Source organism: Nyctibius grandis, chromosome 2 (genome assembly GCF_013368605.1).
Source record: "Nyctibius grandis isolate bNycGra1 chromosome 2, bNycGra1.pri, whole genome shotgun sequence".
Classification (NCBI taxonomy): Eukaryota; Metazoa; Chordata; class Aves; order Nyctibiiformes; family Nyctibiidae; genus Nyctibius; species Nyctibius grandis.
Window position 1 is genome coordinate 67294630 of NC_090659.1, and position 15522 is coordinate 67310151.

Here is a 15522-nt window from a genome sequence, read left to right on the forward strand (position 1 = left end):
TTTTTTTTTTTAAAGAGTTTTTCAGGTGAAACTTTGTAGCTAAGAGCATACACTATAAATTAATGTGTGGCACTATTTGCAGAACTGAGGAAACAGTCCTTAACTAGACTATATAGTGAGTCTTGCCGTCCTTCTCCATTGCTGCAATGTAGCTTCTTATATTTTGTTACTAGAAAGGAATGGGTTAGCCATGTTTTTTTATGGTATGTGCACGACAATCTGGAGGTTATATAAATGCTGTTTAAAAGGGTAGCTTCAAATTCATATGACCAGTGTTTGTCTGTAAAGTGAAGGCCAGCTTCCTAAGGCTTGATCCTTGGAATGGCAAGAGGTGAGGCTGTCCAGCTGTCATCTGTAGAGATTTAACCATGTCACACTGTCTATCCTTCCTCCCCTGCAGCCCTCCCCAGTTGCACAATTGCATTCAAAGATAATTCAAAATATATAAAAGTAATTGCCTGATGTTACTTGCCCATATAGTCATCTGCAGTTACCACATCAATGTTATGTGATTTTGTACAGGAAGGGAAGAGATCCAGGAACCAGTCTTTGCTGAAATGTGGTTTGATGAAAACGTTTGCTAACTCCCAGGCTAGAAGGCAGATACAAGCTTTAGCAACTGCCAAGAATGCAAAGCATGGTGCTTATCCACACTCAGCCCAAAAATATGGGAATCGAGAGACTATATCTTCAGTCAGCAGCTACCCAGCAGTACTATTACAGTCCCTTCTGTTTGAAGGACTTGGACATTAATTCAGAGTTTTCATTATTGCTGTCCCTTGTGCTTCATGAATACTTTCAGAGAAGCTGCTTAGTCAGAAGAGGGGATTTCAATGACTTTTCTTCTTACACTAGGAAGTCTGTTACATGTATTGCTGTTGGTCTCATACATTCACATTCCAACTGTGGCTAATAAGAACTGTTTTTATGAAGAACAGCTTTTTTCTGTTGTTGAAAAACAGCATGCTGCACATAAAAAGAAATGGTAATATGGCATATATACGTACTTTTGAAAAGGCGTTACAGTGGGTTGCTAAGTAAAATGGTTTGGAATGTGGCCATGCTTTGGCAATCATTATTTGATTTATTGCATTTTGAACCTGAATCTTGCACAGAACAAACTTGTACCAAGAGCTTCGTTCAGTAAGGTGAGACTTTAAATCCATTTTTTGGAACAGTGTGGATTCTGCATATCTTCATTTAAATGCAAATGAAGAGGGATGATATACCTTAATTTGGAAGACTAACTTGGACACCTTTGAAGAAACCTAATTTAAAAAAAAAAAAAATCATGGAATCATAGAATGGTTTCGGTTGGAAGGGACCTTAAAGATCATCTAGTTCCAACACCCCTTCCATGGGCAGGGACACCTTCCACTAGACCAGGCTGCTCAAAGCCCCATCCAATCTGGCCTTAAACACTGCCAGGGAGGGGGCATCCACAACTTCTCTGGGCAACCTGTTCCAGTGTCTCATCACCCTCACAGTCAAGAATTTCTTCCTAATATCTAATCTAAATCTACCCTCTTTCATTTTAAAACCATTCCCCCTCATCCTGTCACTACTTGCCCTTGTAAAAAGTCCCTCTCCTGCTTTCCTGTAGGCCCCCTTCAGGTACTGGAAGGCTGGTAGAAGGTCTCCCCGGAGCCTTCTCTTCTCCAGGCTGAAGAGCCCCAACTCTCTCAGCCTGTCTTCACAGGAGAGGTGCTCCAGCCCTCTCATCATCTTCGTGGCCCTCCTCTGGACTCATTCCAACAGCTCCATGTCCTTCTCATGTTGGAGGCCCCTGGGCTGGATGCAGTACTCCAGGTGGGGTCTCACGAGAGCAGAGTAGAGGGGCAGAATCACCTCCCTTGACCTGTTGGCCATGCTGCTTTTGATGCAGCCCAGGATACGGTTGGCCTTCTGGGTTGCAAGCGCACACTGCTGGCTCATGTTGAGCTTCTCATCAACCATCACCTCCAAGTCCTTCTCCTCAGGGCTGCTCTCAATCCATTCTCTGTCCAGCCTGTATTTATGCTTGGGATTGCCCCAACCCACGTGTAAGACCTTGCACTTGGCCTTGTGGAACTTCACACGGTTCGCACGGGCCCAGCTCTCAAGCCTGTCAAGGTCCCCCTGGATGGCATCCCTTCCCTCCAGCGTGTCGACCACACCACACAGCTTGGTGTCATTGGCAAACTTGCCGAGGGCACACACAATCCCACTGTCCATGTCGCTGACAAAGATGTTAAACAGCACCGGAAATCTCATGGGCATCTTCGCTAAGCATTGCAAGATCAAGCTGTTCAAGATCACTGCACTTGCTGGAACCTTACCTCAGGCTTATGAATCAATGCAGTGTTGTTATTTGTATGTCTTTCTTGGTCACTCAGTATCCCTATTTTTTGTGCAAATGTCAAAGAAAACAATGCAGGCACAGTTCAAATTGGAGACTGCTGAGTATATATTAACTAGCCTGTGAACCTGACGGCAACAGAGTTGTGCTTGGCGTCGTGAGACCCTGTTTTTATCTTTGCTCAGTTTACAAGAAGCTATTAGGAGAAAATCCTATGGGAAAGTGAGAAATAGTTATGAAACAGTTAAAAAGGAGAAAAGGTGGCCAATTATTCAGATAAACAGAAGCTGGTGTGTTCTCTGTGCTCTCGGCAGCATGGGGAGAGGCTTTTCCACAAGCTTTGGTGGCATCAGCGTAGGGCTCATTTTCTGTCAATCATTTTTTGAGTACTTTGAGGGAAAAATGAGGGTGATTTTATTTTAAAGAGATGACAGATGTGTAAATATTAAAATACGAGGTGTTACCTCAGTGATTACTTTTAAAAAGGTTGCAGCTCTGTTGGCAGTGGAAGAAACTTGTATAAAGACTTTGGCATTTAGTATCTTGAGGGATTGGGCTCAGGGGAAGAATTGCAATGAGACAGTTGAAAAGCAGCTGCAATTTCATTACATCTCTAGTAAAGTGCCAAAGTTTTCTACTAACCTTCAAAAAAAAAAAAGAAATTCACATTCAAAAGCTGCATTAAAATTATGCCAAAGTTTTATGTTTTAAACCAGGAACGGGATGGGAATACACAACCGGGGCTGCCGTCTCTGCCGCGTGTGTGCAGGCAGGCACCTGATTAACTTCCCTCCATTGCATCCAATCGTGGCTGGTTACTGAGGAGTGCCTCTTAACAGGGCTTCCAATTCTTTTGTTGATTCAAATCAGACCTTAATATTCCTTGAAACTTGTAAAGATGCATATGTCCTGCGTTAACGTGTGTACACAAAGACAACAGTGGTACTTACAGGAATGTTTTTATAGAATGACTGTTTCTTTTTTGTCCTGCATGTCTTATACATGTATTCATATATATGAAAAGGACATCATTATCAAACAAACTGAACTTTGTTGACAACACTCTCAAATATAAATTGGAGAAATGTTTCATAAGCCCTAGTCAAAGCATTCTGACTATGAGACCTAACTCGTGACATGTGTCAGCTTCAGGAAGATAGTGTATTTTCTGTTTTTAAAGACTCAAACAAAACTTTTCACATTCTTCTTTGAAAAAATTGCATTTGAAGTCCTTTTTCACCCAAACACATTTTTAGATAAGAGCACACAAGTCTTGACATTATTTCATTTTGTTATGCGCATCTGTCAAGGAACAGAGATATGATACAGCTACTAAAAACTGATGATTGTGGAACAGTGAAACTTGACAGCATTTCATTTCCTTTATGTTCTGATTATACATTTATCAGGAAACCTGTATCTCTTCTAGTTGAGCTAGAAATTGGTAGAATTCAGGAACTCAAAGGCTTGGCAAAGAACTGTCCTATTATTTGGTATCATCTTACATTTTAGAGAAGTTGCTTGGTTGAGTCATTGTTAAAGCTTTTGCTCCTTTTTTCATTATTGTGGTTCACTATCCAGAGATCACATTTCTATAGGCCCTATAACTGCTCTGCGGCACAAATTAAACACTGGGATATTTCATACGTATGCCTTGAAGTTTCAATGGTTGTCAATCATAGTTTGTAAAATATAGGGATTACAACCTGATATTAACATCCAAATCCATTGTGTTCATTTTATGTGTGAAAATGAGAAACTCTTGTGCAGACACAAGATTTCACATCATCTTTGTCATCCTGTTTTTAATTTATCTCCATGTTTTGAGCTAGTAAAATGATTTTACTTATCGGTTTAATGTGAAGTGATAAAATATATCTGTTTATCTGAATTACCAGAATTCGAGTGGTCTACAGGTTGTGTGGGATTTTTCTCACGCTTTGTTATAATGTAAGATCATATAGCAATTTTCCTAATTTTTCAGTGACACGCAGTTACTGAATGCCGCTAACCTGAAGTTCCTGTTGGGATTCCTTAAGGACATGTAGTTATCTCTACTGTATTTATCTGCAGAAATTTTATTTGAAACTAAAAGGTGTTTGATGCATAATTACTCACAGAATCTGATATTTTTCCTAGGTGTACTTCAGTAAGAATTACCCAGAAGTTGTTCAGAATGGTCAACTTGCCACAGATTCCTCCTTGGATCCTTCCTCAGGATTATGCGTAACCGAAACTGCGCTGTGATTCCTAATAACCGTAACTGGTTTTTGTAGAATGTAAACCTGAGTTCACCTAAACTCAGCGACAACGTTTGCAAGTATCAACGGGACAGGAAAGGGAGGGAGAGATTCTTTGCACTGGACATCCTTCCTATTTAATACTGAGAAAAAAATTTTTACTGCCCCTCTTTCTTTAATTTCAGTGCAATATGTTTTCTTTTCCAGCTAATTATGTTTGTATTGCTAAGGAAATGAGGCGGATTCAGTTTTTATTTGAAAGTTATGTTGTAGAGATCGCTTTTATTTAAACAGGTGCAGGACACCTACCAGGTCTAGGGTACATATTTGGAGCTTATTAAAAAAATTGGAATGCATCCTTTTTCTCTTTTGGAAATATTTTGAGGGCAAGCAAAACCAAAATTTTTTCAGTGCCACTTTAGCACAACAGCTATGTCTAAACAGCAGATTCTGTAGTGTACAACTTAGTTGTCTAATGCAACTGTCTTTCTGCCTGTCATAAGTAGCTGTGCAGGTTGGTAGAAGAAAGAATTGAACAAGCCAAAATATACTTTTTGATAGCTAAAAGTACTATGTACTTTTTTTTTGATAATTCAAATAATGCTGTTCAAGGTGAATGTAAATATTAGTTTTATTTTGCTAAAATCCAAGTGCTGAAAAATCAGTCTTAGTCTTCTGTACTTTAGAAGAAAATTACCACATTTGCACTGAAGAAATATTTAAATAATTTAACACACATTCCTCTCTTTATCCAGGTTATCAAAGAAAAAAAGGTATTAAAATAACTTGAGGAAACGTTTGAATGACATGTCATTATACCTAAATACTGTGTAGTACAAAGTTATCTTCAACACAACACATTGAAATGTATACATTATTTGCATTTATTGTGCCTTAATATTTGTGCCTTCAAGCCAAAGCTGTAACTGCAGGGTACACAACAAATTCACTAAATGTATGTTAAAAATGTTTAACCTTAGTATATTTGAAGTTTTGCATCAGGGGTTCTGTTGAAGTCGAGCTGTTTGAAGTTACCATCCTACTGGAATAGTTTTGAATGGCTGTTGCTGATAGGGAGAGGAGTGCAGTGAAAGAGAGAGGTTCGGTATTCCTAAGTTCTGTCCTGATTCAGCGAAGCACTTTAACACAAAGGCACTATTTCCATGCTTTAAAAAAAAAAATCAAGTAAGTGCTGTGCTGCTTCAGATTTTTTCATTTTTAGTGAGATACCTATTCTTTGAGGTCCAGTAGAAAATAACTATTCATCTTACTGTTTAAAGAGCATGGAAGAGACTAAAGGGCAACGGATCTCTTCAGGACATTGAAAACACAGTACTTTAAAAAAAAATACTGAAGATGCTTGCTGTTACCTTTGTAAGACAAATGTTGTTCACCCAGTGGTCTAAAAGTACGGCAAACACAAATGTTTCTCATTTCAAGCAGTTCTACCAGCAAATGACTGATTCAAATATAAAATTACTCTCTCCTTGTTGAGAAGTAAATTGAGGCCAAAGCCTGTGCCTCAGCACAAGCGTTCATCTAGAAGGACTTCATCCTGCTCAGGAGTCAGCCCAGGAGTGAATGGCTGATGAGAGGCAGAATCCTCATTTCCCTGTCACAGCATCTTCCCTGCAGTGAGGCTCAGAGGCTTGCTGTCCTGCTGTGAGATCCTGGGAGAGAGGGGAGGACCTCTTACTACCTGCAGTGCCACCAGCTAGCTTCCTCTGTCGGGTGGAGGGAAAAAACAAACATTAAGTGTCCCTTTTTGCTGGTAAAATCCTCTTCTGTTGTTAGCAGGAAGTTACAAAACAAAATGCTCTTGTCCCTAGCTTTCTTTCGGCAGGTTCTGACACTTCTTCTGCAGTGTGTAGCACCTTACACTGTAACAAATCCCACTGATGTCAGTGGAACTGAACTTCATGCAGTGATGCACAGCATGTGGCTTCTGCTACATCTGGTGCTGCATAGCAGACGGTCAGGGTCAACTACCTGTCCCCAAAGCCATGTAGCACAGGTTGGCTCATGTAAGCCATGCTTATGGCTAATCCTTCTTGGAGCACACCAGCCACATCCACTTTTCTGTATCTCTTGGCCCTTGGTCTTCTCTGGCTTCTTGCGGTCCCCCTATGGACCTAGCACACAATTATCATCTAGCGCTTTCTGGTTTGGTTTGTTTTCCTTTTCAAATCAAATTGTCTGTAATAAGGATAGGGCTATTCTGCGGCTCAGTAGAGTGGTGTTTGTATTGCAGAGGTACGTGAAGACATGGAGAAGGTGGTGGAGTTGCTCTTTATGTGAGTGAGCAGCTAGAATGTATTGAGTTCTGTCCAGGGGCGGATCAGGAGCGAGTTGAGAGTTTGTGGGTGCGAATTAAGGGGCAGGCTGGCAGGGGTGATACTGTTGTGGGTGTCTATTACAGGCCACCAGATCAGGTTGAGGAGGGCGATGAGGCCTTCTACACGCAGCTGAGAGCAGTCTCTCAATTACAGGGCCTGGTTGTTATGGGGGATTTCAACTACCCTGATATTTGCTGGGAGGCCTACTCAGCCAGCCATCCCCAGTCCAGGAGGTTCCTCCAGTGCATTGATGATAACTGTCTGATGCAAATGGTGGATGAGCCAACCAGGAGAGGAGCGCTGCTGGATCTTATCCTCACTAAGAAGGAGGGTCTGGTTGAAGAGGTAAAGGTTGAGGGCAGCCTTGGTTGTAGTGACCATGAGATGGTAGAGTTCAGGATCTCATGTGGCAGGAACAGAATAGCTAGCAGAATCGCAACCCTGAACTTCAGGAGGGCCAACTTTGGCCTTTTCAAGCAATTGCTAGGGGAAATCCCATGGGACAGGGTACTAGAAGGTAAGGGGGCCCAAGATAGTTGGTTAGCATTCAAGGACTGCTTCTTCCGAGCTCAAGATCAGAGCATCCCAACAAGTAGGAAGTCAAGGAAGGGTACCAGGAGACCTGCATGGTTAAACAGGGAACTGCTGGGCAAACTCAAGTGGAAGAAGAGGGTGTACAGATCATGGAAGGTGGGGCTGGCCACTTGGGAGGAATAGAAGTCTGTTGTCAGAGGATGTAGGGAGGCAACTAGGAAAGCTAAGGCCTCCTTGGAATTAAACCTTGCAAGAGAGGTCAAGGACAACAGAAAGGGCTTCTTCAAATACATTGCAGGTAAAGCCAACACTAGAGGCAATGTAGGCCCACTGATGAATGAGGTGGGGGCCCTGGAGACAGAGGATAAAAAGAAGGCGGAGTTACTGAATGCCTTCTTTGCCTCTGTCTATACTGCTGGAGGCTGTCCTGAGGAGCCCCGGACCCCTGAGGCCTCAGAAGAAGTCAGGATAGAGGAGGAATCTGTCTTGGTAGATGAGGGCTGGGTCAGGGACCAATTAAGCAACCTGGACGTCCATAAATCCATGGGTCCTGATGGGATGCACCCGCGGGTGCTGAGGGAACTGGCGGAAGTCATTGCTAGGCCACTCTCCATCATCTTTGCTAAGTCGTGGGCAACGGGAGAGGTGCCTGAGGACTGGAGGAAAGTGAATGTCACTCCAGTCTTCAAAAAGGGCAAGAAGGAGGACCCGGGTAACTATAGACCGGTCAGCCTCACCTCCATCCCCGGAAAGGTGATGGAACAACTTGTTCTTGGTGCTGTCTCTAGGCACATCAAGGATAGGGGGATCATTAGGGGCACTCAACATGGCTTCACCAACGGGAAGTCATGCTTAACCAACTTGATAGCCTTTTATGAGAATGTAACCAGGTGGATAGATGATGGTAAAGCTGTGGATGTGGTCTATCTCAATTTCAGTAAAGCGTTTGACACGGTCTCCCACAGCATCCTTGCAGCTAAACTGAGGAAGTGTGGTCTGGATGATCGGGTAGTGAGGTGGATTGTGAACTGGCTGAAGAAGCCAGAGAATGGTGGTCAATGGGACAGAGTCCAGTTGGAGGCCTGTGTCTAGCGGAGTCCCTCAAGGGTCGGTACTGGGACCAGTACTATTCAATATATTCATTAATGACTTGGATGAGGGAATAGAGTGCACTGTCAGCAAGTTCGCTGATGACACAACACTGGGAGGAGTGGCTGATGCGCCGGAAGTCTGCGCAGCCATTGAGAGAGACCTGGACAGGCTGGAGAGTTGGGCGGGGAGAAATTTAATGAAATATAACAAGGGCAAGTGTAGAGTCCTGCATCTGGGCAAGAACAACCCCATGTACCAGTACAAGTTGGGGACAGAGCTGTTGGAGAGCAGCGTAGGGGAAAGGGACCTGGGGGTCCTAGTGGACAGCAGGATGACCATGAGCCAGCAGTGTGCCCTTGTGGCCAAGAAGGCCAATGGCATCCTGGGGTGTATTAGAAGGGGTGTGGTCAGCAGGTCAAGAGAGGTTCTCCTCCCCCTCTACTCTGCCCTGGTGAGGCCGCATCTGGAATATTGTGTCCAGTTCTGGGCCCCTCAGTTCAAGAAGGACAGGGAACTGCTAGAGAGAGTCCAGCGCAGAGCCACGAAGATGATTAAGGGAGTGGAACATCTCCCTTATGAGGAGAGGCTGAGGGAGCTGGGTCTCTTCAGCTTAGAGAAGAGGAGACTGAGGGGTGACCTCATTAATGTTTATAAATATGGAAAGGGCAAGTGTCATGAGGATGGAGCCAGGCTCTTCTCAGTGACATCCCTTGACAGGACAAGGGGCAATGGGTGCAAGCTGGAACACAGGAGGTTCCACTTAAATATGAGGAGAAACTTCTTTACGGTGAGGGTGACCAAACACTGGAACAGGCTGCCCAGAGAGGTTGTGGAGTCTCCTTCTCTGGAGACATTCAAAACCCGCCTGGACACGTTCCTGTGTGATATGGTCTAGGCAATCCTGCTCCAGCAGGGGGATTGGACTAGATGATCTTTCGAGGTCCCTTCCAATCCCTAACATTCTGTGATTCTGTGATTCTGTGAGAAGTGTTTGAGTGCGTAAAGTCACATGGGATAATGATGGGGGACTGTGTAGCATGAAGGAAGTTCAACCTTGTGTGGTCTTGTCTGTAACTGCCTTTTTGGAAGGGATCCATGGTGTGAACCATGTCCAAACTCTGGTCAAGCTTTGTCATGGCGAGACCTGGCTGGAGTGGTGCAAAACAGAGCGGGAGTGAGCTGACCAGTAAGGCAGTGTGGACACTTCGTGGAGTCTGACACTTGAGCTCATTTGTTTACCTTTTTTATTGAGCAGTTTGAACATATCCAGAGTCTGTGTTTTACAATAGTGAATTATTTTGATTTCTAAATAGTTCTTACAGGAGAGTAAGTATGGTGTATAATACACTGAGACTTTTAAATACTCGTAAGAGAACAGTACATTCTCATGGCCATATGCCTTGAGTTTATATTTTTTTTTACCAGAACCAAGGAGATATGCATGCGTAAACCAAGGGTATAATTACAGTTTTAGTTCATTTCAGCTCTGAAATGAATCTATGGTAAGTTATATTTCAGAGCAGAGCTCCAAAACGCTGGCTGCTGCAGACTCACTGGTATGAGACCTTGACAGATCTAGCTATCAATCTATAAGCCAGAATTAATTTGATCCTCTAGCTTTTTGCATGCACACAAAAATGTTAAGTATCTCTGAAAATGCTGATTCTGCTTCTTCACATGTTTTGGCAGGACATTACTAGCTGTGGGTATCAAATATCAATGTAAGAGAAAACAATTTTTTTTAAAAATCACACTTGAAACCCATAAATTGCTGAGTAGAACAACTGATGGCAGGTCATTCATGTCTGTCATTGGCCTTATATCCATCTTTTTAGTTTAAAGTAACAAAAATATTTTGATCAGGAAATTGTTTTTTAGATTCTTTGTTGGTTTTGTTGTTGATAGTTGTTTTGTTTAGATGACTGTTGGTTAAGATTGACTGACCGATAGTTGTTTTGTTTAGATGACTGTTGGTTGAGATTGACTGACCCAGTTAATTTCAGTTGAGTAAAAAAGTGCGATGTACCTGAATGGCAAAACTCAGATCAGGGGTGAGAAAGGCCTTCCTTTGCTGAAAGTCTTGGTCTGTTAAATGGACAAATTATCTTTCCAGCAAGGTGTTTTGTGTTTCCTTTTAAAGAAAAGTTCAAATAGTTCGAAACTTCCACTTTGAATATTTTCATGCTTTATTTGGAAATAGCAAAGCTGGTTACTATAAGCTACATTCCTTCCTGGGGATCTTAGAAAAAGAACTCAGTCTTCTGAGTTACTCAAGCCTTTAAAATATTTATTCACCATGAGGTGCCTTAAAGTATTCCAGAGTCTTACTTCTAATAAATATAATTTTATACAGTAGTACAGAAAATCATCAGTTACAGAACTGTTTTTTGTTTGGTGTCAAAGACTAGGAACAGCTTCTACTTCTGATCTCAAGAATTGTTCTTCAGACATTCACTTTGGTATATCTTTGCTCCACCCCTCCTCAAAAGACCACTGGGAGAGACAAAACCAACGCAGTTCTCAAGGATAGGTTATCTCATGTTTTGCTTATTTTAAAGGCAAAATTCTCTTAGTAAACTGAACCACAGCTCATTTGCCAGATAGGGTGTAGTCTTCTGCGGTACCATTCGTACTGCCCTTCGGAAGAGGGAGGACCTTCTTCTGACCAACATCAGTAATGCTGGTTGTTTGTGATGTTGATAGTTTCTTTTAACCTTCCCAATACATGTTTAAAATAAGATTGCAAAAAGAATCAGAAGGGGACGAAAGATCCAAATGTTATAGAAACTTTCCTGAAAGTGCTGCTTTTTATGTTAATCTGACCCTTCAAAATATCTCACTTTAAAGTTTGCCTCTTTTTTGGGGAGGGGGAGAGAAAAGGTTGAAATCATTTACTTTCTGCGACGGTGATGAGCATCTGACACCTTAGCAGAAGAATGTGGCTTCCTGTGTATGTTTTACATTGTGTAACGGCACACTGCTTTTTCATCCTTTTAAACCTGGTTTTGTTGTTTGTTTTTGTTTTTTTTTTCATTTCTGTAATAATTTGATTTTGGTATTGCTATGGAATGATTTCTTTTGTTGACGTTCACGTGACAGCTCCCGTCATACAATAAAAGGCGTTTCTCAGAAGCATGCAGAAGTCTGTCATCATTGCGAATGTGTGGTTGGAGGCAGAAATGCTGGGCTGAGCTAAGTCAGGTCGTGCCTGAAAGCTCCAAACACCTCGTCGTGCCATCACCAACTCACAGGGTTGAAAACCCTCCATTTGGAGGTGCAGCAGAATAATACATTCCAGCTTGTTTTTACCAGTCATCTGCGGTCTGAGATCTCTCAGGTTACATTATCAAGCTTTTTGCTTCAATGACAAGGGCTAAAAAGTAATTCAAATAGTTTTTCAAAAAATTGAGGTGGAAGAACCACTGCAGTTGCACAAGTGCAGATCAGGTACGGTCTCTGCCTCAAGCAGCTAGGCTCAATGGAGTGGACAGCTGAAAGGTGGAAGGTTAATGGACACAGAAGCAAAGTGGGTTAGCAGCACAACTCCAAAATCTTGTCTCATCTCAATCCTGTACTTCTGTCTGATGAGTTTGTTGCTTAATTTAACAAGACACTTGAAAACTGCTCGTTTCTGAGTTTCTCCCTATGTCTACCAACTGTCTCGAGCACTTAAATCTACTATTCAGAGGGAATTTTTTAGTACAAGATCAATTGTGCATTTGTCAATAATCCCCCAGTTCGATGCAACATGAATTGTCATCTGTCCTTTTATAACACCACGCTGGAATGTGTGTGAAAAATTTGTCACGTTTCTACCAAAAGTCTACCTCACAACCACCATGTAGCTATCTTAATTGCCTGTAAGTGAATTTGGCTTAGGTTGTCACAGCACAATAGTCACTTGCGCTATGCACAGTGTCCCCGTGGAGCATACACTTACTGAATTCGTGTGCTCCTGTGTTAGTAAAACAATTCTGTCTTGGAAATGGGTGAGGTAGATTTGTTCTCTTGCCTGAAAGAGAACTGCTGATAAATAGCAAAGCCAAAGATGTGTTTTATGAATCTGTCCACAAAACACGCATGTTTCATGAACTCTGTGTACAAAGCTGGTTCATGGATTTGGAGCAATATTAATGTATAAAAGCACAGGGCTGTACTCTGAAATCAGGTTTTCACTGTCTGTGTCTTGGCACCACTTAACTCCCAAAACTGGCTGAAATCAATAGCCTCGTCCATTTTGAGATACAAAAATCCCTGTGGATCTTAGCCATGGATCCAGCACATGCTCAAAAGTACAATAACCTTGAGAAGAAACTGGAGATAGTCCCACTGCTGCTCAGGAGCCAGGGCACATCCTACACTAAGTTACTGGAGGGGCTCAGTGCAGGGTACTTGGATCATACCCACTTTCTTCAAATGTGTCTGAGTTAAAAGCTGGACCAGAGCTCTTGTCGCTCTCCTGCATGGAGCATAGTATTCAGGATGTTTTTGATGGGAATATTTACCATGAGTGAATGAAGTGAGGGATTATGTTTCCTCCAGGACAAAGGAAAATCCCAGGTTCAGGTCCCAGTTCCAGGGAGTACTTAGCGTTTTGTGCAATGGTTGTCAGTAGAAACACCAGGAGAGGCTGGGGACTCTACTCCAGGGCTCTCAAGTCAGCATAGCTTGGGTCTCGCTGGGCAGCAGGATCCATTGGCTTGTGTTCACTCCTGGTCTCTCACCCCGGCTGGGCAGTGGTGGCTGAGACTGCAGCTCCCACAGCGCACAGGTCTACTGCTTGCAGCGTCAGTGCTTTAGCTGTTGGGCAGCCCTACAAAAGCAAACACATTTCTCCTGCCTCCCCAAAGACGCTGTTGCCCTCAGCACTCTGTCACTGCCATGTGGACCTCTGCTTTGGATGGGGTGCTCTCTATATCCAGCTGTTCCTACTGCAGTTGCTCCTCATGCAACGTTTGGGCAGTGAGTCTCCCTGTAGACTAAGATTTTCCTTATAATCAATAAAGCTCCAAACAGAAGAGCTATGACATACTAGGTACATTGACTATAGCCAGAGAATAAGCTTCTAGTTTATGCAGTTTAAATTGCTCTGTTGCAGCCGAGGGGTTGTATATCACCTGGGCACTCTTAACATCTGAATTTGATGCCTGAAGTGTGGCTGGTGGATCGTGTCAGGCACACGAGCCTTACAAAGGAGCTATGGCTTTTTTTTCCTTCTTTTTTTCTTTTTTTTTTTTTTAGCTTTGGAGACTTGCTGTGGGAAATTAAAGTGGGAGGGGACAGTGAAAAATAGTTCCTTTTGTTTAATTCCAGTAAGCTTTGCAGCTCACAGTTCAACCACAGATAGCAAATAAAGGAAGGACTTATAAGTCATGAGAGTAGCCTGAAGAAAGCAAATCTTGCTAGTGTTCATGCCAGTTGACGTTCTTCACAGAGCTCTGTGTTTTGCAGGAAAGGACCATAATTACCTTATGGCATTAAATTGAGTTGGGTGGGAAACGCAGCCTCAGATTTATTGGTCAAAGTTTCATTGTCAACAAGAGCTTGCTCTTGAATATTACAAGCCCAGATTTTCTTTTTAACATAAATGCCAGACATGAATAGAGCAAGTGAGCACTGTGGAACTCTCTCTTGAAAACATTGCCAGGATACCAAGAAAGAGGATTTCTCCCCTCTCCCTGCCCAACTGAGAGGGTTTTTGTTCATTCTGTACCGGCAAGAAGACGGCATCATACCAAGAATATGGACCGCTCTGTGGTTTGGTTGATTTAACATGTATGCGCTTTTGCAGAGTAGCAATTTCTACCAGTGGAGTTACGCAAGTAATTCACCGTGAGTCATTCATGCAGTGAATTAAGTGCCTCTTCCCACAACCAGGTCACCTCCTTACAACAATCATTCCTTTTTCTTTTTTTTTTTTTTTTGGAATTACTCAACAAATCCTTTTGCAATTACTTTTAAGAATTCTGTGTAGATTACACATTTATGTACGTGGTTAATGTTTGCAGATTTTTTTCTTTGAGTCATATTCATAATAGGTCAGAGAAACTACATAGTATTGTCTCTGTATCGGTTGATGTAAACATTCATATCTGTGAATTTAAAATTTTGTTTTCATCTGGTTTTGGGCATGCACACGTGTTCATTTCTGTAAGTATCCATGTCAGTAGAGCTAGATTTACTTGAATGGCATGTCACGTCATGCATACACATCGACACGGAAGGGAAAAGAATCTGCATTTTTCAAATAGTTTATGGAGAAGCCTCTGCTGCCATTTCTAGCAGCAAACGGTAGAGTCCGTCGTGGCCTTGAGAGAACAGGAAGGTGCCTCTGCACATGCCAAGAGAACAGAGAGAGCAACAAGCTGCCTGCAGTCTGCTGGGACGGAGCAGGGCTGGAAGGAGGCTCCCTGCGCTGGTTTTACTTGCGTTCTTTGTGCGTTTCTGCACTTGTAAGAAGTTACAACAGATGCTGCGCAGAACCAGTTCTTGTTGCTGAAAGCAGAAAGTGAAAGGCCAAGCGCTGCTGGTAAGCAAGAGCAGATGCTTATCCTGTGCCAGGCATGGCCGAAGCCTGTTCCCCTCAGGTGTCATCCTTACGAGGGCTCTGTCTGACTGCGCCTCTGCCCATTTTGAGTAATCAGGCTTATTTTGGAGGAGGAGGAACCCTCTGAAAAGGAAACATTTCTAGGGAGAGCTTCCTAGAGCGTGAAGGAAACAACAGTGAGGTTTCGCTTGGAGGTCTCCTTCTTGCAGACCAAAAGTTGCTCTTTTCTCCTCTTCTTAGGGCACGCACTAGAGCGACAGCCAGCAGAGCTCCTGAGTGCTCTGCCAGGAAGGTGTGACAGGCCACAGTGCTTGCAAGGTTCTCCTAATGGGTTGGTTAATTGGCTATTGGGGATGCCTTTGCTGCAGCCTAATGAATTTGAGTGCAACGATTACTTAACACAGAGACATGTAGATCTCTGGGAGATGACTTTGC

At 42.8% G+C, this 15522-nt stretch overlaps 1 protein-coding gene across 3 annotated transcripts in view; it reads left to right on the plus strand.

The window, feature by feature from the left end:
• The window catches only part of ABCC4 (ATP binding cassette subfamily C member 4 (PEL blood group)), a 161062-nt gene extending 153714 nt beyond the window's left edge, over nucleotides 1-7348 (plus strand). For all 3 annotated transcript variants that reach the window (XM_068425444.1, XM_068425445.1, XM_068425446.1), the window contains one exon: nucleotides 4478-7348. In XM_068425444.1, coding sequence (XP_068281545.1) covers nucleotides 4478-4585 — 108 coding nt within the window. In that variant the 3' untranslated portion in view covers nucleotides 4586-7348. The remainder of the gene's footprint in view (nucleotides 1-4477) is intronic.
• The last annotated feature ends 8174 nt before the right edge of the window (nucleotides 7349-15522 follow it).